The sequence below is a fragment of the Lithobates pipiens genome, unplaced genomic scaffold (assembly GCF_037356315.1).
Source record: "Lithobates pipiens isolate NorthernLeopardFrog02 unplaced genomic scaffold, aLitPip1_a1.2 Scaffold_8, whole genome shotgun sequence".
In the NCBI taxonomy this organism is placed as follows: Eukaryota; Metazoa; Chordata; class Amphibia; order Anura; family Ranidae; genus Lithobates; species Lithobates pipiens.
This window is the reverse complement of record NW_027507903.1, coordinates 676,350,367-676,374,028: the sequence shown is the minus strand read 5'-3', so window position 1 is coordinate 676,374,028 and position 23,662 is coordinate 676,350,367. Positions and strand designations below refer to the sequence as shown.

General features: G+C 45.9%; 1 protein-coding gene across 2 annotated transcripts in view; it reads right to left on the bottom strand.

Moving 5' to 3' along the window:
• Positions 1-22,595, bottom strand: part of LOC143964303 (C-type lectin domain family 10 member A-like) — a 62,561-nt gene extending 39,966 nt beyond the window's left edge. For both annotated transcript variants that reach the window (XM_077474001.1, XM_077474002.1), the window contains exons 1-3: positions 22,526-22,595; positions 10,398-10,475; positions 7,863-7,973 (exon numbers count right to left, since the gene is read on the bottom strand). In XM_077474001.1, coding sequence (XP_077330127.1) covers positions 7,863-7,973; positions 10,398-10,475; positions 22,526-22,559 — 223 coding nt within the window. In that variant the 5' untranslated portion in view covers positions 22,560-22,595. The remainder of the gene's footprint in view (positions 1-7,862; positions 7,974-10,397; positions 10,476-22,525) is intronic.
• Between the last annotated feature and the right edge of the window lie 1,067 nt (positions 22,596-23,662).

Sequence of the window (23,662 nt, the reverse complement as noted above, 5' to 3'; positions counted from 1 at the left end):
ATCTCGTTTTTCCAGAAGCAAAAAAATGCGTTCAGAAACAAAAATTTCTGCGTTTCAGACGCAAAACGCGGCTAAACGCGGCTAAACGCAGCTAAACGCGGCACCCGCGTTTAGCCGCGTTTGCGTTTATATGCGTTTTTAAAGGTGACCTTTTTTTTTACATTAAAAATCTCAAAAATGATTGCAAATGATGAAAAACCATTAGAAAAATATTTTAAACAATTGCAATTGCAAGTGGACAATCCACAACTTGTGGCAAGTGACGTGGCAAGTGGACAATCCACAACTTGTGGCAAGTGACATGGCAGGTGGAAAGTGATGTGGCAAGTGGACAATCCACAACTTGTGGCAAGTGACGTGGCAGGTGAAGTGGCAAGTGACGTGGAAAGTGGACAATCCACAACTTGTGGCAAGTGACGTGGCAAGTGACCTGGCAGGTGACGCGGCAAGTGACTTGGCAGGTGACGTGGCAAGTGGAAAATCAACAACTTGTGGCAGGTGACTGGCATGTGACGTGGCAAGTGGACAATCCATAACTTGTGGCAGGTGACGTGGCAAGTGACGTGGCAAGTGGACAATCCACTTGTGGCAGGGGACGTGGCAAGTGACGTGGCAAGTGGACAATCCACTTGTGGCAGGTGATGTGGCAAGTGACGTGGCGAGTGGACAATCCACAACTTGTGGCAGGTGATGTGGCAAGTGATGTGGCAAGTGGACAATCCACTTGTGGCAGGTGACGTGGCAGGGGACGTGGCAAGGGACGTGGCAAGTGGACAATCCACAACTTGTGGCAGGTGATGTGGCTGGTGACGTGGCAAGTGGACAATCCACATCTTGTGGCAGGTGACGTGGCAGGTGACGTGGAAAGTGGTGTGGCAAGTGGACAATCCACAACTTGTGGCAGGTGATGTGGCTGGTGACGTGGTAAGTGGACAATCCACAACTTGTGGCAGATGGCATGGCAGGTGACGTGGAAAGTGGACAATCCACATCTTGTGGCAAGTGACGTGGCAGGTGATGTGGCAAGTGACGTGGCAAGTGGACAATCCACAACTTGTGGCAGGTGACGTGGCAGGTGATGTGGCAAGTGATGTGGCAGGTGATGTGACAAGTAGACAATCCACATCTTGTGGCAAGTGACGTGGCAGGTGACGTGGCAAGTGACGTGGCAGGTGACGTGGCAAGTGACATGGCAAGTGGACAATCCACATCTCGTGGCAAGTGACGTGGCAGGTGATGTGGCAAGTGACGTGGCAAGTGGACAATCCACAACTTGTGGCAGGTGACGTGGCAGGTGATGTGGCAAGTGACGTGGCAGCTGACGTGGCAAGTGACATGGCAAGTGGACAATCCAAAACTTGTGGCAGGTGACGTGGCAAGTGACGTGGCAGGTGACGTGGCAGGTGACGTGGCAAGTGGACAATCCACAGCTTGTGGCAAGTGACGTGGCAAGTGGACAATCCACAACTTGTGGCAGGTGACGTGGCAGGTGACGTGGCAAGTGAACAATCCACAACTTGTGGCAGGTGACGTGGCAAGTGACGTGGCAGGTGATGTGGCAAGTGACGCGGCAAGTAGACAATCCACAACTTGTGGCAGGTGATGTGGCAAGTGACGTGGCAGGTGATGTGGCAAGTCACGTGGCAAGTGGACAATCCACAACTTGTGGCAGGTGATGTGGCTGGTGACGTGGCAAGTGGACAATCCACAGCTTGTGGCAGGTGGCATGGCAGATGACGTGGAAAGTGGACAATCCACATCTCGTGGCAAGTGACGTGGCAGCTGACGTGGCAAGTGACGTGGCAAGTGGACAATCCAAAACTTGTGGCAGGTGACGTGGCAAGTGACGTGGCAGGTGACGTGGCAAGTGATGTGGCAAGTGGACAATCCACAGCTTGTGGCAAGTGGACAATCCACAGCTTGTGGCAGGTGGCATGGCAGATGACGTGGAAAGTGGACAATCCACATCTCGTGGCAAGTGACGTGGCAGCTGACGTGGCAAGTGACGTGGCAAGTGGACAATCCAAAACTTGTGGCAGGTGACGTGGCAAGTGACGTGGCAGGTGACGTGGCAAGTGATGTGGCAAGTGGACAATCCACAGCTTGTGGCAAGTGACGTGGCAAGTGGACAATCCACAACTTGTGGCAGGTGACGTGGCAAGTGACGTGGCAGGTGACGTGGCAAGTGATGTGGCAAGTGGACAATCCACAGCTTGTGGCAAGTGACGTGGCAAGTGGACAATCCACAACTTGTGGCAGGTGACGTGGCAAGTGAACAATCCACAACTTGTGGCAGGTGACGTGGCAAGTGACGTGGCAGGTGATGTGGCAAGTGACGCGGCAAGTATACAATCCACAACTTGCGGCAGGTGATGTGGCAAGTGACGTTGCAGGTGATGTGGCAAGTCACGTGTCAAGTGGACAATCCACAACTTGTGGCAGGTGATGTGGCTGGTGACGTGGCAAGTGGACAATCCACAGCTTGTGGCAGGTGGCATGGCAGATGACGTGGAAAGTGGACAATCCACATCTCGTGGCAAGTGACGTGGCAGGTGATGTGGCAAGTGACGTGGCAAGTGGACAATCCACAATTTGTGGCAGGTGACGTGGCAGGTGATGTGGCAAGTGGACAATCCCCAACTTGTGGCAAGTGACGTGGCAAGTGGACAATCCACAACTTGTGGCAGGTGCCGTGGCAAGTGACACGGCAAATGCAAGTGTACAACTGCTCTCTATGCTGCTGCTGCTCACTCTGATCAAAATAGCAGAAATAGTTAAAAAAAATGCTTTGAGAGCTTGGGGAGGGTCTACATGATGTTATCTTTATAAACGCGTTTAAACGCAAACGCGGCTAAACGCGTCTAAACGCGGCATGCAAACGCGGCAAAACGCGCGTTTCTAAACGCGCGTTTCAGCTTTTTTTAACAGAGGTTTTATCTGCGTCTCGTGTGCATGAGGCCTTAGTCTCGTTTTTCCAGAAGCAAAAAAATGCGTTCAGAAACAAAAATTTCCACGTTTCAGACGCAAAACGCGGCAAAACGCGGCAAAACGCGGTAAAACGCGGCAAAACGCCGCTACCGCGTTTAGCCGCGTTTGCGTTTATATGCGTTTTTAAAGGTGACCTTTTTTTTTACATTAAAAATCTCAAAAATGATTGCAAATGATGAAAAACCATTAGAAAAATATTTTAAACAATTGCAATTGCAAGTGGACAATCCACAACTTGTGGCAAGTGACATGGCAGGTGGCAAGTGACGTGGCAAGTGGACAATCCACAACTTGTGGCAAGTGACATGGCAGGTGGCAAGTGATGTGGCAAGTGGACAATCCACAACTTGTGGCAAGTGACGTGGCAGGTGAAGTGGCAAGTGACGTGGAAAGTGGACAATCCACAACTTGCGGCAGGTGACGTGGCAAGTGACCTGGCAGGTGACGCGGCAAGTGACCTGGCAGGTGACGTGGCAAGTGGAAAATCAACAACTTGTGGCAGGTGACGTGGCATGTGACGTGGCAAGTGGACAATCCATAACTTGTGGCAGGTGACGTGGCAAGTGACGTGGCAAGTGGACAATCCACTTGTGGCAGGGGACGTGGCAAGTGACGTGGCAAGTGGACAATCCACTTGTGGCAGGGGATGTGGCAAGTGACGTGGCGAGTGGACAATCCACAACTTGTGTCAGGTGACGTGGCAAGTGGACAATCCACAACTTGTGGCAGGTGATGTGGCAAGTGATGTGGCAAGTGGACAATCCACTTGTGGCAGGTGACGTGGCAGGGGACGTAGCAAGGGACGTGGCAAGTGGACAATCCACAACTTGTGGCAGGTGATGTGGCAAGTGATGTGGCAAGTGGACAATCCACTTGTGGCAGGTGACGTGGCAGGGGACGTGGCAAGGGACGTGGCAAGTGGACAATCCACAACTTGTGGCAGGTGACGTGGCAGGTGATGTGGCAAGTGATGTGGCAGGTGATGTGACAAGTGGAAAATCCACATCTTGTGGCAAGTGACGTGGCAGCTGATGTGGCAAGTGACGTGACAAGTGGACAATCCAAAACTTGTGGCAGGTGACGTGGCAAGTGACGTGGCAGGTGACATGGCAAGTGACGTGGCAAGTGGACAATCCACATCTCGTGGCAAGTGACGTGGCAGGTGATGTGGCAAGTGACGTGGCAAGTGGACAATCCACAACTTGTGGCAGGTGACGTGGCAGGTGATGTGGCAACTGATGTGGCAGGTGATGTGACAAGTGGACAATTCACATCTTGTGGCAAGTGACGTGGCAGCTGACGTGGCAAGTGACGTGGCAAGTGGACAATCCAAAACTTGTGACAGGTGACGTGGCAAGTGGACAATCCACAGCTTGTGGCAAGTAACATGGCAGGTGGCAAGTGATGTGGAAAGTGGACAATCCACAACTTGTGACAGGTGACGTGGCAAGTGATGTGGCAGGTGATGTGGCAAGTCACGTGGCAAGTGGAAATCCACAACTTGTGGCAGGTGATGTGGCTGGTGACGTGGCAAGTGGACAATCCAAAACTTGTGGCAGGTGGCATGGCAGGTGACATGGAAAGTGGACAATCCACATCTTGTGTCAAGTGACGTGGCAGATGATGTGGCAAGTGACGTGGCAAGTGGACAATCCACAACTTGTGGCAGGTGATGTGGCATGTGACGTGGCAGGTGATGTGGACAATCCCTAACTTGTGGCAGGTGACGTGGCAAGTGACGTGGCAAGTGGACAATCCAAAACTTGTGGCAGGTGACGTGGCAGGTGACGTGGCAAGTGGACAATCCACTTGTGGCAGGTGACGTGGCAGGGGACGTGGCAAGGGACGTGGCAAGTGGACAATCCACAACTTGTGCCAGGTGATGTGGCAAGTGGACAATCCACTTGTGGCAGGTGACGTGGCAGGGGACGTGGCAAGGGACGTGGCAAGTGGACAATCCACAACTTGTGGCAGGTGACGTGGCAAGTGGACAATCCACAACTTGTGGCAGGTGACGTGGCAAGTGACGTGGCAGGTGATGTGGCAAGTCACGTGGCAAGTAGACAATCCACAACTTGTGGCAGGTGATGTGGCAAGTCACGTGGCAGGTGATGTGGCAAGTCACGTGGCAAGTGGACAATCCACAACTTGTGGCAGGTGATGTGGCTGGTGACGTGGCAAGTGGACAATCCACAACTTGTGGCAGGTGGCATGGCAGGTGACATGGAAAGTGGACAATCCACATCTTGTGGCAAGTGACGTGGCAGGTGATGTGGCAAGTGACGTGGCAAGTGGACAATCCACAACTTGTGGCAGGTGATGTGGCAAGTGACGTGGCAGGTGATGTGGACAATCCCCAACTTGTGGCAGGTGACGTGGCAAGTGACGTGGCAAGTGGACAATCCACAACTTGTGGCAGGTGACGTGGCAGGTGACGTGGCAAGTGGACAATCCACAACTTGTGGCAGGTGACGTGGCAAGTGACGTGGCAGGTGATGTGGCAAGTGACGTGGCAAGTAGACAATCCACAACTTGTGGCAGGTGATGTGGCAAGTGACGTGGCAGGTGATGGGGCAAGTCACGTGGCAAGTGGACAATCCACAACTTGTGGCAGGTGATGTGGCTGGTGACGTGGCAAGTGGACAATCCACAGCTTGTGGCAGGTGGCATGGCAGATGACGTGGAAAGTGGACAATCCACATCTCGTGGCAAGTGACGTGGCAGGTGATGTGGCAAGTGACGTGGCAAGTGGACAATCCACAACTTGTGGCAGGTGATGTGGCAAGTGACGTGGCAAGTGGACAATCCAAAACTTGTGGCAGGTGACGTGGCAAGTGACGTGGCAGGTGATGTGGCAAGTCACGTGGCAAGTGGACAATCCACAACTTGTGGCAGGTGACGTGGCAAGTGACGTGGCAGGTGATGTGGCAAGTGACGTGGCAAGTAGACAATCCACAACTTGTGGCAGGTGATGTGGCAAGTGACGTGGCAGGTGATGTGGCAAGTGACGTGGCAAGTGGACAATCCACAACTTGTGGCAGGTGATGTGGCAAGTGACGTGGCAGGTGATGTGGACAATCCCCAACTTGTGGCAGGTGACGTGGCAAGTGACGTGGCAAGTGGACAATCCACAACTTGTGGCAGGTGACGTGGCAGGTGACGTGGCAAGTGGACAATCCACAACTTGTGGCAGGTGACGTGGCAAGTGACGTGGCAGGTGATGTGGCAAGTGACGTGGCAAGTAGACAATCCACAACTTGTGGCAGGTGATGTGGCAAGTGACGTGGCAGGTGATGTGGCAAGTCACGTGGCAAGTGGACAATCCACAACTTGTGGCAGGTGATGTGGCTGGTGACGTGGCAAGTGGACAATCCACAGCTTGTGGCAGGTGGCATGGCAGATGACGTGGAAAGTGGACAATCCACATCTCGTGGCAAGTGACGTGGCAGGTGATGTGGCAAGTGACGTGGCAAGTGGACAATCCACAACTTGTGGCAGGTGATGTGGCAAGTGGACAATCCCCAACTTGTGGCAAGTGACGTGGCAAGTGACGTGGCAAGTGGACAATCCAAAACTTGTGGCAGGTGACGTGGCAAGTGACGTGGCAGGTGATGTGGCAAGTCACGTGGCAAGTGGACAATCCACAACTTGTGGCAGGTGACGTGGCAAGTGACGTGGCAGGTGATGTGGCAAGTGACGTGGCAAGTAGACAATCCACAACTTGTGGCAGGTGATGTGGCAAGTAACGTGGCAGGTGATGTGGCAAGTCACGTGGCAAGTGGACAATCCACAACTTGTGGCAGGTGATGTGGCTGGTGACATGGCAAGTGGACAATCCACAGCTTGTGGCAGGTGGCATGGCAGATGACGTGGAAAGTGGACAATCCACATCTCGTGGCAAGTGACGTGGCAGGTGATGTGGCAAGTGACGTGGCAAGTGGACAATCCACAACTTGTGGCAGGTGATGTGGCAAGTGGACAATCCCCAACTTGTGGCAAGTGACGTGGCAAGTGACGTGGCAAGTGGACAATCCAAAACTTGTGGCAGGTGACGTGGCAGGTGATGTGGCAAGTCACGTGGCAAGTAGACAATCCACAACTTGTGGCAGGTGACGTGGCAGTTGGACAATCCACAACTTGTGGCAGATGACATGGCAAGTGACGTGGCAGGTGATGTGGCAAGTCACGTGGCAAGTGGACAATCCACAACTTGTGGCAGGTGCCGTGGCAAGTGACACGCTAAATACAAGTACACTGCAGCTCTCACAGCTGCTGCTACTCACTCTGGTCTCACAAAATTGCTGAAATAGTTAATTTTTGAGCTGGGGAGGGTCTATGATGTTAGCTTAACTAAATGCTTCTAGACGCAAACGCGGTAAAACGCGGTAAAACGCCGCTAAATCGCGGTAAAAATCGCGGCAAAACGTGCGTTTCTAAACGCCGGTTTCAACATGTGTCCAGCAGCGTTTGCATCTGCGTCTCGTGTGCATGAAGCCTTACTTGTTACGTTTTCATGCATTTTCCCTTTATTAAAAGTATATTATGCAACTTGTAAGGTTCTCCAGGTGCAGGCTTGCGCCTCTCAGTGTGGACACCTGGGAACCTATCTTTTATATTGATATACCAACGTTTCTATACATTTTTTAATGCAAACTTTCATTAAAAATGTGTTGAATTAAGGGAAAAAAATAGCCAATTTCTCACTCAGCATTTACAGATTTACATTTTTTATATTTGAATTTATATAATTTGTTAGTGATGTTAGTGATGAGCTGGACACCGCAGATACTGATTAAGGGGTAAGTCCATGAACGCAATCAAAGTTCAGATGCCAAATCCAAACCCCAATATCCCAATATAATCGAGATACTCACAGGAAACGAACAGGAAAGTCGTGAGGGTGACCAAAGTAATGAAGGCCAACATTAGGAGGATCCCCAGGATCAGCATCACCCGGTACTGTGTATTCTTGGCAGCCAGAATCTCTACAGACAGAGAGGATAGTGAATAATCCTGCGTGTATCAGCCGGTATAAAATCCTTCAGAATTCTTATCTCACATAAAGACATTTAATATTCATCCCGGATCATCTGTGTGCTCGTTCCCTACATACAAATCTGTAATCTTCTACTATACCTGTTGTAAAGGACTAGCGTCAAATATAGAGCTTAAAGAACACCGCCACTCGCTGTTTCTTCTTTTTAAGGGCTTTGTTTGCCCATTTTTATTAAAAGCAAGCTCAGCAAACAAACATTGGTTTCCCTCACAGGGGATTCAGCATTCCTTTTTCCATCAACAAAACAACATTTAGCCTAGTTGGCTCTCACTTGTAGCACAGCTGCTCTGGCCTTACATGCCAGGCCCTTGTCTGTCTCCTATAGACTATTTCACCGACCAAATTGGTGCACACAGCTATCAGCCTCTGTCTGCACTGTCTCCCCCGTGGAGCCCTCCTGACTCCAATCACACTTCCTATATTCCGGGGTGGAGCCCAGAACCATGGTCAGGTTACTACTAAAAGCCCAGCACACACCTAACCAATCAGTATGCTGGCTGTTCTCAAGGACCTCCAGACTTTCTAGTCTGCCAGGTGTATTAGGAAAGAGACCGTAGATATGGCATCTCTATCCTATACCACAAAATAGTTATAAAGTGTAGAACACATAGGAGTATAAAATATGGTATGTAAATCCAGACACGGCTTCAACTCAACCACTCATCAGGAGCAAGCACGTGATAATGATCTGAAACAAAATAGATAATTGTCCAATAGTTGACATATAGCAGAAGAAATTATATACATATTGGGATGGGACCAGTCCCATAGTAGTACTTAAAAACAGTTCTAATGTGTATAAGAGGCATGGTAAGGCAATGGATATTGGGGGCCCACCATTAATGATAATTCCTCATCCTTATTGTCAATATGAGACACTCCATTACTATGGAAGTTTTTATAATTGTTATTATTGTTGTTGTTTACACCGTTCTCAACAGTGGCTAATTTGGCTAATATAGCCAAATGAGAGCGTAGATTCTGGTTCACACAGTACTACTGTATGTCTACTACATGTCCTACTACCGTATGGCTATTACATGCCCTACTACTGTATGTCTACTACATGTCCTACTACTGTATGTCTGCTACATGTCCTACTACTATATGTCTACTACATGACCTACTACTGTATGTCTACTACATGTCCTACTATTGTATGTCTACTACATGCCCTACTATCATATGTCAACTACATGTCCAACTACTGTATGCCTAATACATTTCCTACTACTGTATGTCTAATACATGTGTAGCACTAACCCCCGAAGGAGCTGCTGGTTATTTTTGGGCTTACCGTTACCTTCCATTCCCTTTGTTGCACATCTAGGGGATGTTCCGTGGTAGATGGCCCAGTAATGCGAGACTGACAACAGATCCACTTGAATGGATTTTATTTGCAAAACTCAGTCAATTGAACAGTCTTTTAACTTGGGATCAGAGGGTTGGGAAGGAAGTTCAAGTCAAAGCCCAAAAATGTTAAAAAACTTGCTTACTTTGACTGCATCCACAGAATAGCCATTCGCAGCTGGATGAACACTCAAGTTGGACAGTCCCTCTCTCACAAGGCCTAGCAGCCAACAAGGTACTTACTCAGGAACAAAGTCTTTGTCACAGAGGTTGTTTTAGAATACGTAGGGAAACTAAGCTGTAGAACACTTGTAGGATACCTGGATCTTTCAGCCCACTTGGAGATATCCACAAGACCGGATTCTCTCATTACTTCAGCCCTTCCAGGCTCTTGTTAAGAAAACCAACCCGTACATGGTGTTCTTCTAATGAGTCCTCCCCTGGAATGCTTGAAGTACAATGGGTATCTCCCAAACCGTAGACTGTACCCAACCACCTCGGAATCCTCCTTTAGTTTCCTTGCCTCGGGCTAGCCAGCCCAGAGACATTAAAGTCGGGTGGATCCGCACCCCAGGCCATAGCATTCCTGGGGGCTGGTCAGGAGGACCAGGACCATATAATCAGCACATCATACTGGACCGGAACCCCGAACCATGTGTCGTCCTCATCTTAAATACCTTCTCCCAGAGGGCACAGCGAGAGGGCCACTCCCACTGACCTGGCTCCAAAAGAGAGTAACTTAAGCACCTGACCAGACTATAGTTCTATGCCTGCCACAAGAGACAGTGCCCCCCCGTGGCCAGGCTGAACACCTCACAGTCCAGTCAGACTGATGCTGAAATCCAATTTAGACAATTATACCGAAACCAAACTGCAGTTTAGGCAAAGTTTAACTTTGAAAAACCCATAGCGCGTGCTCTGCAGGAGCCGCTGCTACACATGTCTTACTATTGTATGTCTAAAAAATATTGTCTTACACTGTATGAAAAAAATAATAACTTACCTTTGTCTGTTGCATTCCTCATCCTTCGTAAATCAAGACCGCTCATATTGGCATACGTATTTTCTTCATACAATCTCCCTAAAGAGGAACATAGACCTTAATATAGATATTGTGGATTCCGTGGAGGATATTCAGGTAATGTAATTCAGATATAATGAAGCTGTGTGAGATCAATGGATACTCTCCACTTACCTCCACTCTCCACTCTATTTTACAGCTAAAAGGTGGAGCTTTTCTAATATATGATATTGCTGATGTTTGTGACTTATCAGGAATTTATTCATGAAGAATTGTAAAAGTTACTGACTGGTCCACCTTCTGATATCTCCAATCATAAATAATGTGATATATTAAAATGTATAACATATAATTAAGCATTTTAAGCATTTAGCAAAACATTGGGGTCATTAGTGTGACGGAACTGCTTGGCACCTCCCGATTAGGTGCTTCCTTCCACCAAAGAGTGGCTCCTGCCCTCTGAACCGCTCTGAGCAAACCGAGAGCCAATAACAGCCCCTTTTACCCCTAACATTATACACACACTGGATGTGAGATAAACTCCAAAGGTTTTTATACACTTGAAAAGCAGGTCAGTCACCACATAAACAATAAAACCAAATATTTACCCAAAACATCACACAATGGTTTAGATAATGACGTGGAGCCGAGCACATTATCGTATGAAAAGAAAACTGTATACAGGAATATAATTAACATAACTAAGGAACAACCAACATATACTATAGGCCAGTGATGGCGAACCTTGGCACCCCAGATGTTTTGGAACTACATTTCCCATGATGCTCCTGCACTCTGCAGTGTAGTTGAGCATTATGGGAAATGTAGTTCCAAAACATCTGGGCTGCCAAGGTTTGCCATCACTGCTATAGGCTAATCCAGCGTTTCTCAACTGCAGTCCTCAAGGCACCCCAACAGATCATGTTTTCAGGATTTCCATTATTTTGCACAGGTGATTTGATACGTTTCACTGCCTTAGTAATTACCACAGGTGTTGAAATTCTTTAGGAAATCCTGAAAACCTGACCTGTTGGGGCGCTTTGAGGACTGGAGTTGAGAAACACTGTGCTAATCCACATCTAGCAACTAATAGCTGACAGTGATTTAACCTTTTGCCGACCAGCTGCTGCAGTTATACTTGGGTCCAGCATCACACAACCGTGCAATTGTCAGCTAAATTAACGCAGTGCCTATCGCAAAAAATGGCCTGGTCAGGAAGTGGGTAAATCCTTCCAGTCCTTAAGTGGTTAATTAACCCGTAAACTTATCAACATAAACCCATAACACCTCACAATAGTTTGCTAACAAGTTAAAGTGTTCACTAGATTAATCTCTTCTACAAGAGATAATCAGACAGACAAACCATAGAACAATGGAAAAGACCTACTGGAAAATAAAACACATAACAAACAGCGATCTTAGACTATCCAGCAACAGTAATTCAGAAGACCCAGGTCTGTCCAAATCTCATTAACCAGCTTTATTTTCACATACATCTTTTCACTAAGTTGGCAGAGACCATCATGGCTTTCTTGACTGTTATTTGTAGTAATGTTGGAGGCGTATGTGCGGAGTACCTGAAGATGGATACTTAGCCTGGGAGCTCCATCCCGCTCTGGCTGCCCAGCGCTCCCTGTAACCAGTGGTATCCTCCAGCACACACCTCCTCTGCTGCCTGATGGTGGGGACTATCTCCCATCCCTCTAAATGTCAGTGGTGACAGCCCGTCTGGATTTACGGGCTCAATTCTTGCCGAGATTTCCAAAATGGTGGAGGCTCAGCAACTCCACAAGGCAGCTCCAGCCGGGGACATCTTTCGGGCCCCCAGCAGTCGATCTTAACAGCAGGAACACCTGTGTGTACCACCTACATGGGACCCACCTCCCCAGCATCCATGGAGTCCCTCATTGAACAGACAATAGATTATCTTCTATTAACCCCTATGAATTCTCCTCCCCCCCCCCCCCCCACAGCCTGGGGTCCTGACACAAGCTTCTGGTGTCCACCCATCACAGCATTTAGACACAACATTTATTTTTACCAAATTTGCTGAAATGCTAGACCGTGACTTATGTCACACGGCAATCAAAATTACATCTGACATAAAATTCTGATATTCAGAATTTTGGTTCTCGCATGGAAGCTATCAGTCCAAACTGGATGCCACTGTCGCTAGAGCCAACCAAAACACAGTCCTTATCCAAGATCTATGCAATCAACTTGAGACTGCCCTAGCTAATATTGATGACCTTGAAAACAGGTCCAGGAGGTATAATTTCAGAATCTGGGGTCTGATAGAAACCGTTACTGATATTCCTGATGCTGTGTGTTCTCTTATTAAGGAACTTATCCTGGACATTCGACCATACCTGCATGAACTTGATCAAGCCCATGGGGCCCCCATTTTTATGTGGTCAATGAAGAGAGCCTGTTTACCCCCCAACTCTAGCTACTGGGTCATCCTATCCAGATCTTCACCGAAATCTCCCCCCTCCACAATCCAGAGGAGACGGTCACTTAAACCACTGCTTTCAATGCTGGGGCAGAGGGACATCAAGTACAGGTGGCTCTTCCCCTCCAGCCTTAAATTTGAGTTTAAAAATAAACCATGCGGATCCTCTTCCTTCTCTGAGGGTGAAAACCTACTGCTGAGGCTGGGCATTATCTCCAAGGGGTCACCGTCATCCTCAACTGGTTCCTCCTCTGGTGCTGCAAAACACCAGTCCCCTTCTAGCCCTCTTACCCCTGTATGGCAAAAACCCAAGACCAATAAAGAAGGACAAACCCTGGATTCCTTTGAAGCATAGATTATCTATACCTTCTTCACTTAGGGTCATAACCCTATTTTTGTTCTCCCTACAGTGGAACTTGGACACAGTCTTTTTTCGGATTCTTGTTACTATGTTCAACAATTTTTTCCAACTTATTTTTCATTGCTCCTTCATACAGATCTACTACCCTGTCCAGATTGGGTAGTTCTACTCAGTGCTTGACTCAGCTGGAGCTGGTCGGACAAGCCCACTGTTAACTCATTTTGCTATCTTGATATGTGGACTGTTTGTGGGGACTTACCTATTCGCTACTCCTATTGCTTTATTAACATTCGCCTGTCCCCTTTTGCCCAGATCTGCCCAGATACCCCCTATATGTCCGTTTTGTTACTTTCCTCTTAAGAGTGCTTCTTGAAACTTTGGACTCCCAGTTTACTGAGTGACAAGCTGATTTAATTTACAGGACACTTTTACTGAGTGACAAGCTGATTTCATTTACAGGACATTACGTCCCCCCCCTTTCCCCACGGCCCCCCAGTATCCCCTTCTCCCCTCATTTCCTCTACCCTTTCCCTCTTTCCTTCCGGTAACCCCTTAATCATCCCACCCAGGCCATATGATTAGTGTTGGATGTGCAGAAATTACTTGTGATGCCCCCATTCTTTGTGCTTCTAACCTGTTTATTCCATAGGGGAGTGCTGCGGCTGGAACAGTACGCATGCACCTCTTCCCGTCTCAGAGACGTGGTTATTGCTTCTTCTCCTGGTCAGGAATTCACCCTCTGTATTAGAGGAGGGACTTTTTTTGGTATCTGAAGGTGTGGTGGGCCAGGTCTCATCCCAACATTTGTGCTCTGATATGTCTTCTCTTCACTCCTTTTCTTTACTTTCTCTTTCATACTAACTTTCCTTTATTTCTAGTGATCTGTGTGGCCTTGTCCGATCTCTGGTCCACAGATTGAGATAGTCCACACCAGTTGCTTTAACTCTGTCTCAAGATCTTCTGATTGTTCTGGATAAGTGATGATATTTCATTGGCAGTTGCTCCCTAAATTGCTCCTGTCCATGGCTAGTCCCACCTCACTGAACCCCTCCTTGCATGTCGTATCTCACAACACGCAAGGACTAAACTCCCCAGAAAAAAAATTCCGCCAGAACATTTTTCAATATTACAAAACCAAAATATTTATATTATTTTCCTTCAGGAAACTCATTTTCTTCTAAAGTACAATCCTTCATTCATCCATCCCAAGTTCCCTACCTTTTACCTGGCAAACGCGGAGCATAAAACCAAGGGGGTGGCAATAATTTTCTTGCATAATTGTAAATTTGTATTTCACTCTGAATATAAGGACCCAGAAGGTAGATTTTCACTTGTTAAGGGTCTTATAGAGAACCAACATTACTCTTTCATATCAGTTTTCATATCAGTTTACGTGCCTAATCAGGGTCAGGCCTGGTTCTTTATCTCTATTCCGATCCCTGGGCTCCCCAGTTGAGGGCATAGTTATCTATGGTCAGGACATCGAATACAGCTTTCGACATGGGGTTAGACAAATCCTGCCCTCTGGGTGGGGGTCTTATCTGCTCATCCAAACAGAGCCTCTCCACTGCTAGACAGATTTACCAACAGGGACTAGTTGATGTCTGAGTGAAGTTAACCCGACTATGCAGGACTGTACTCACTACTCCAGCCCACATACTGTAATTCCTTTGCTAGGATTGACCATATTTTCATTTCAACTGTGCACACCCCGTTGGTAACAAAGTCTTTCATTAGGAACTCTGTTTGGTTGGACCACTCTTTGGTGTTCCTGATAATCCAACGGCCCTTCGCTCCAACTGGAGGTGATGGCTGGAAGCTGAATCCTTCCATCCTTAGTAACCCCATACACGCTCTAGAGATTGAAAAAGCTATGCAGGGCAGCCCACAAAGCCACCATCAGGGGCAAGATTATCCAGATATCGTTGTGTTTGTGAAAAACACAAAAAGAAGATATCGTAAAAATAAAGCAAGACTTTCTATACTTGAGTAAACAACATAAGCGCAATCCCAAATTTGTAGCAATGGATTGATTAGATGCGGCGTGTATGGCTCTAAATCTAGCTCTTACTTCCAAAGCATAAAAGAGCCTACGATGAAGTGCGGCTTGTTTCTACTTTCAGAAGGATAAAACAGATTCCAAGTTTGGCTGCTAGATTGACCCCTAAACCATGGTTTCACATTTTTCCTAAAATCAAGATTGCAGGAGGTAGTCTCTCATAACCCTCAACACATTATTGAAGCCTTCCACGCATTTTATAAGAAACTATTCAGCACTGCCTTAGACTCTTTTCTGGACTTGATCCGGGTCCCTAAAGCTGAGGACTGGCACTGAGACAGACTTGAAACATCGATCTCTGCTCAAGAAGTCAATATTTCTCTGCCACCCTGCCCCCAAGTTAGAAAGGTCATTAAACTGTTGCATTTTATCTCTGTAATCCCCAAACCAGGTAAAGACCTGAGCTCAGTTGCTAACTACCGACCCATATCTCTGATAAATAATGATCTAAAGATTCTGACAAAGATCCTTGCTGACTGCATCTCCTCATTTATTGGCCTTTATATACACAAGGACCAAGTAGGTTTTATTCTGAGTAGGCAAGGCCCTGACCAAATCAGGAGAGCGATTGATATCGTCTATCATTTGAGATCTACCTGGGATGGAGGACCCTCCCAAGAAGGCTTCCTCCTCTCTTTAGATCTACAGAAAGCCTTTGATTCGGTCTCTTGGCCCTACCTTTCTACGATCTTACAATGATGAGTATTCAGTCAAAGCTTTCTTAATGTGATAGGGGCTCTTTATTCAAATTCTGAAGCAAAAATGCAGCTACAGGGATACTACTCAGATTCTTTCCCAATCTTTAAGGGCATGAGATAGGGATGTCCTTTGTCCCCCCTAATTTTTGCCATAGCCGTCAAAACGTTAGATATTGCAATCAGAGAACACCCAGACATTCACAGGGTTCAGTGTGGGACATAAATGAACAAATGCTCTCTTTTTGCAGATGATATCATTTTATTCCTCACTGCCCCTCTCACCTCTCTCCCCAATGTACCCTATTAGATGACTTCAGCACGATTTTGGACCTTCGAGTAAACTTTTGAAAATCCATAGCATTGAATATAACAGTGTCGATATGTTTAGTTACGCATCTAAAAGGAATATTTTAAGTTCCTTTATCTCTTTAGATCCCTAACCATGCCAATTGTCAAAGATCATTTTCTGGTGCTTCCAGTCAAAATTAATTAAATGTATCAAATAATTGTCTCGGATTGGCATCCTTTATCACATCTCTTTCGTAACCCCCTCTTCCCTTCCAGGTTTAGAAATTAAAAACCTTCAAATGGTGGCTGGACAAAGGGTTGTACAGAATTGGACATTTTATTAAGTCCACGGGGCCCACTTACCTTCGCATATTGTGTTAGTAAATTAGATATGCCACTATCTGAAAAGTTTTGGTTCTGCCAAATTTTTAATTTCCTCCATAAATTATGGTCATCAAAACTGGATCCGCTGAGTATTACCAACTACGAGTTCTGGTGTGGACAAGTCATGGAGCAGAGGGGGGGGGGGGGATTTCAGTGATCTACAAGTCATTGGCCATGGCCCATACAAAATTCCTCTACATGCTAGAATGGGAGAGGGATCTTGGTCAGGAATAGGATCTGGAAGACTGGAATAGAGCCTCTGCCTGTGCTTACCATGGAATATTAATCACAGCTCCGGTAGAGGCAAAAAGTGAAAGTCTTGATGAGATGGTATCTTGTCCCTGTCCAATTTAGCTAAATTATATCCTTCATCTTTACCTCTCTGCTACCAGAACTGTCAAATGATAGGTTCAATGATGCATATATGTGGGATTCCCCTAGGATTAGGGGAATCTGGAATAAGATCTTCCAACTGATTCATAAAATCATGGGCATACCAGTACATAAATCCCCTCAGATTGCATTATTGAATTTAAGTCAGGTCTGCCAGGAGATTCCAGCCGTCACTCCGGTTTCCTGACCGGTAGTCTTGTTATCCCAGTATCAGGTGGAGGGACGGTGGAGATACTGCAGTCAGTATTAGGAGACCAGCCTAACTGTTTTACCTACCTGAGCCCTGTAATTTACAGCGACGAGGACGCACTGTTCCTCTGCCTGGAGTTCTCAGCACTTGATTGGATAGATTGATAGCAGCGCAGCCATTGGCTCCCGCTGCTGCCAAACTAATCCAATAACGCTGGGCGGGGCTGAGTCATACATTCAGCGGCTATGGACGCCGAATGCTGGACTCAGGAACGTGTCTGCAAGGTAACCCCCCAGGAGAGTGCTTCTCCTAGGGGGTTATCTGATGTGGGGAGGAGCCCAAAGAGCCGCAGAGGGACCCCAGAAGTCGTGTTCAGGGCCACTCTGTGCAAAACACTGCACAGTGGAGGTAAGTCAGTATAACATGTTTGTTATTTAAAAAAGAAAAATATTTGAAGCTTTACAATCACTTTAAGGGAAGATTCCTGGTGGCTCATGCAATAGGTACTGTCCAAAGAACCCCCAGGTCCCCGACACGTTGTGACAATTTTCCAGTTAGCTCCGCCTCTAAATGTACCTATCCTCTTATTATGTTTATTCTTACTGGGGTAAAATTAACCATAGCTCAGGCTTGGAAACAGCCCCATGTTTCTTTATACATGTCAAAAAGGAAAATCTCCTGGATTATGGCGCAGGAGACAATGGTAAGCATCCTTATGGATACTTCTGAAAAACTTGAAGTTATCTGGGAATCCTGGGCCTGATATATGCAGATACCTCTTTTGCCTTGAGGCTGGCCTTTTCTCATGGGGTCGGGTGTGGTCCATTCGATCAATATTCTTTTTCTCTTATTCTTTCTTCTCTCTGCTTCCCAACTATCTCTTCTTTCTATCTTTCTTGTTGGCTTTTCCTTTTTTTCTTCCACTGTTCTCTTAATTGAAACTCAGCTCTGGGAGCCTTACTGTCCCTGGTTTGTTGAAGCCCTTGTTGCAGTTATAACTGGGACCCAAGAACTGTATGTACTCTTTGCTCTTTGGTTCTACATATAGCCTAGAAACACCATATCTAAATATATGTACAGACCACTCTACTTTTAAGAAATGCTGTTGTTCCAGGCAGCATGCTTCAGCTGGGGGAACATGACTGCCAGTTTCTTGTTCTTCTGTGGCACCCCATCTCTCTAGGCTCACGTTACTCCCTTCCTCAACCTGTGAACCATCATATGAATCACATCCTACAGCAGCATATAACCGACACTGTGGTCAAATAATTCTGGGGAATCCTCAGTGCATGATGGTGGGACTAGGAAAGGAGTGACTGTGGACAAGGAGCAGGTGGAATAGGCTGCTTTGGCAACTGCGTTGGGAGGCAAACTACTCGGAGCCTGGGTGACAGAGGATTAGGAGGATGAGGATGGCTTTTGTTATGGCTTTTGTTATGCATTCCACCAACTCTTCTGCATGTTGTGGCTCAATAACACGGCCAGCAGCAGCATAACAGACAACCGTGCCCCATGGCCACCTGCAGAGGATGCACCGTGTCCACGCGTCTGCCTCTCCTTGGTAGCCTTCCAGATATGATGTATTTTTTGTTTTGCACACCACACTACACTGTAATATATACTGTGTACACTGCCTGAAGTGTATTAGAAAGTTTACAATGGCTGCACTGTATTGTATACTGTATACACAACCAGAAGTGTAGTAGAAACTGTACACACTGTATTAGATACTGTGTACACTGCCTGCACTGTATTAGCAACTGTACAATGGCTGCACTGTATTGTACACTGCCTGAAGTGTATTAGAAACAGTAAACCATGGAATGCACTGTAGGTATAGGCTACACTGAATGCAGAGTATAAATATATATACTAGACTGTGTATATATATTAATACACCGCCTGATGTCTACACACTGTATTAGATACTGTGTAGACTGCCTGCACTTTATTAGCAACTGTACAATGGCTGCAATGTATTGTATAAGGTGTACACCACCAGAAGTGTAGTAGAAACAGTACACTACCGAATGCACTGTAGCACTGGATGCAGAGTATATATATATATATATATATATATATATATATATATATATATATATTAATACACTGCATGCACTGACTGAATATAGAGTATAGAGTAGACACTAAATATATAGTCTAGGCTAAATGCAGAGTGTGTGTATATATATACATATATCTGTCCGCAACAACAGCACTACACGGGGCCGCCGTGTAAGCAGCCTTATATAGTGTGGGGCGTGAACATAGTCCCCCTGAGCCATGATTGGCCAAAGGCACCAATTTGGACTTTTTCACTTAGGGGTGTACTCACTTTTGTTGCCAGCGGTTTAGACATTAATGGCTGTGTGTTGAGTTATTTTGAGGGGACGGCAAATTTACACTGTTGTACAAGCTGTACACTCACTACTTTACATTGTAGCAAAGTGTCATTTCTTCAGTGTTGGCACAAAAAATGTGAGGGGTGTACTCACTTTTGTGACATTTATATACACATATAGTATATATACTATACGACAATGCTGTAGAACACCCCCAACACCACCCTCCTAACTTAGAGGGGAGGTGTTCAGTAGTCCTAAAAGAACTAAAGCACAGGTAAAAAGTAGAAGATAGCAGGTATCAACTGACTAGATTCCTGACCAATTGAAATTTCTTGGCACTAATTAAACAGATATCACAAAACAATGGTGATGAAAAAGACCACAAAAGGAGGGAATAAAATAATCCTATCGGTTACACATCCTATAAGGATACTAAACATTATTTATTTCAGCTCCCCTCTTTGCACGCTGTGGTCAAACACGATTCTGTGCATTGCATGATCTTCACCCTCAATATCTGTTGATGTTATCTTCAGAGACTTCAGTAAATAAGGTGTTGCCACATACTGCATTTTTAAGAACGTAAAATGCCACAATAAAGAGGAAGTGTATGGAGTTCTGTGATAGTTTGTAGATTCTTACTGCATAAAAACACGTGCCCGCTCATGAACAGGATATTTAATCTCAGTGGTTTATGGACTCTGATTGAGTTCTAATATACTTGTTTGCATTACTAATCACCTGTAGCACCCTGGAGTTTAGTCAGGGAGCTCCTCACGAATTTACTTGCCAAGAGTAGTTATCTTGGTTGATTGATAGAGATCTATTGAGTTCTCCCTAAGCCTTGTTGCACTTTTCTCTTCTACCACTAGGTGGTCAGGTACCAGGTGGTTCTAGATATGAGAAGGGCAATTCAAGGTCAGGTTATGGGTATGTGGATGTCCCAGCCCATGGGCAGGGGTTTTCTTTAATCCCTTGGCCTGCTGGGAGAGCCTATATATTCGGGCGAGGTCAGGTAATCTGTGTTCTGTGCCATCCAGACTGCCACCTGGGTGGACGCGTGTCGTCTAGCTTGGGCTGCGAGTCCGGAGATTGGGCTTATCCTAGGGGCATTTGGTTGCCAGGCTGTGTGAGGGCCTATCCAGAAGTAAGAGGGCAGTACAGGGTTGGGACTGCAGCTTGCAGTCCAACCAAAAGTGGCAGTTCTGACGGCCGGAGAACCTGTCAGTGGTCGGAGGTAGAAGGGAAGCTGTCGATACGAAGGGACCAGTCACCTTTACCAAGGACCACAGTGAGTAACTGAAGAAAGTACCTGAATCATACTCTCACCGAAAGGGCATGGTGGAGAATCTGGAAACTTCAGGTGGTGATCAAGTCAGGGACCCAACCAGTGGAGGAGATGCTTGCAGAGCAACCTTGTGTGTCAAGCCAGGGCCCAAGGCGGTCAGCAGGGGTGAATCTTGAGAAGTACCTGGAGTGCGAAGCTAGGGACCCAGTAGAGAATTGGGGGTGACGCTTGAGGGGATACCACCGCTAACCTTGGAGGAGCTCAAGCAATTCATAGTCAGTGAATCAGTGGGTATAGTAAGAGACCAGGAGCTCGACATTGAAGAACTACAAGTAACATCTCTAGTGGGGCTGAAAGAACTGAGTTAGAAACTATTAAAAGACTGTTACCAGAGGAGACAGCAACCCTGCCCATGTAGAAGTGGTGCCTTGCAGGAATGCTGGGGACTCTCCCTGTACTGCTGTCCTCCTATTGAAGTCTCGGACTCTGCCTATTGAAATTGCAACTACTTAAGGGTGTCCTGGCCCCAACCCTCTTTCCCCTACAAAATATAAAAGGACTGTTAAAAGAAATAAAACCTATTTTGCATTACAGAAGTGTCTGGCGCCAAATGACTTTTACCTCCTTTGCGCCCACTTTTGTTGCCATCGGTTTAGACATTAATGGCTGCGTGTTGAGTTAATTTGAGGGGACGGCAAATTTACACTGTTATACAAGCTGTACACTCACTACTTTACATTGTAGACAAGTGTCATTTCTAGATAGAAGAAAATATTTATAAAAATGTGAGGGGTGTACTCACTTTTGTGAGATACTGTGTGTATGTATATATATATATATATATATATATATATATATATCTATATCTATATATATATCTATATCTATCTATATATATATATATATATATATATATATATATATATATATATATATATATATATATATATATATATATACCTATACATATACATACATATATATATATGAAAAACATGAATATATTTATTTCACGTTTGCTGCAGTATATTGGAGTGCGTTATTGCAGGTTTACCGCAGTATATTTCAGTGCGTTATTGTAGGTTTAACACAGTATAGACATGGGCTGAACGACCCCCGTTTCGGTTTGCGGCAGAACTTTCGAACATCGAAAAAGTTCTAAACAGGATACTGAACCCCATTAAAGTCTATATATATATATAATGTTTGGGGGTTCTGAGTAATTTTCTAAAAAAGATACATTTTTACACATAGGAGGGAAATGCCAGAATTGACCTGGGTGGGAAATAGTTAAAAAAATAGTGTCCTGTGCATAAATAACAATGTGCAATAAAAGTGGCAACATTGTAAATAAATGAACTAATTCAATAAATGAATAGCTATGTACAGCCCTGCCATCCCCTCCCACCAGCCATGTCCTTCCAGCATTGCATAGAGAAGCACAGATACCCAGTGATGATATCACTGAGTCTAAAATAAGGAGTGTAATGAGAAGAGAAAAGGCAAAATATAAGCAAATTAAATGTCACATTTACCAGATAAAACTAAGAATTAAACTGAAACCAAAACTCCCAACTTCCTCCCAGTCTCAGGTGACATATCATGTGATGTGGGTACTGGTCCCAGTACAATGATTATTATATGTAGATTACCTGACATCATCTCAATCTCTTTGTTCCTCTTCATTGCTCTCCGTTGATAAGTGTGCTCTGTGCTGTTCACTATATGAGAACCGGAAATGTTTTCTGTTAAGAGAGATTTCCTCATACTGACCATCTCCGCTTCTCCAACCACAAACCAGAGCGGGAAGAAACATAACAGACAGGAAGTAACATTTCACCAAGAAAAAATAAACATGTTGCCAGCCCTAAAGGATTTCATTAATGGGTCATTTCACCCAAAATTAGACTTTATTATAGGTGTAGCCTGGCTGGCTTCTTTTATGTCTTCAGTTCTCCATCGATGAGATCTCCCAGTCAAAATCTCCGGCTCTTTTCATCCACCTTTGTATGTTTCAGTTACATTACTGGACAATATATAGTTTGTAGACTAGGACAGTCTGTGGGTACATAGAGTTGTGTGAATGGTTCGGCCCAAGCATGAGTTTGGGCCGAACATTGGCTATTTGCCCGTTCAAAGAACACCCAAATTATCAGGGAGGTTGACAGTTTGTTTCAGCCCCCTGAATGACCACCACGCACTGCGCCACTGCACAGTGCATTGGAAGTCCTGATTGGCTGAAGCCATGAAAGCTTTGCACTGTCAGAGCCATGATTGGACACTGTCACGATGACTCTATCCACTCATGGCTCAGTATTGCTCTTAGTCCCACCCCGCACTATAAAAGTATTGTTTCCACAGTGGCCATTTGTAGTGTGATATTGGTGTGGAGAGAGATAGAACAGGACTCTGTTCAGTGCTACTAGACAGTTAGTGGGCTAGAGTGAGCTAATCTGATTCTATTGTCAGTGTAAAGTATCAGTTTAGTGTGACTCTAGGGATAGTTCAGTGTGAGTGTAGTGCGACCATTCATTTTTACTTCAGTGTCAGTTTATTTTGTCAGCACAGGTTTTTCCAATGCATTGCTGCACATTTACCGCAGCATATTCCAGTGCATTGCTGCTTCTTTACCGCAGTATATTTCAGTGCGTTAATGTGCGTTTACCGCAGTATATTGCAGTGCATTGCTGCACGTTTACTGCAGTATATTTCACTGCGTTAGCACGCATTTACCGCAATATATTGCAGTACGTTGCTGCATGTTTACTGCAGTATATTTCAGTGTGTTA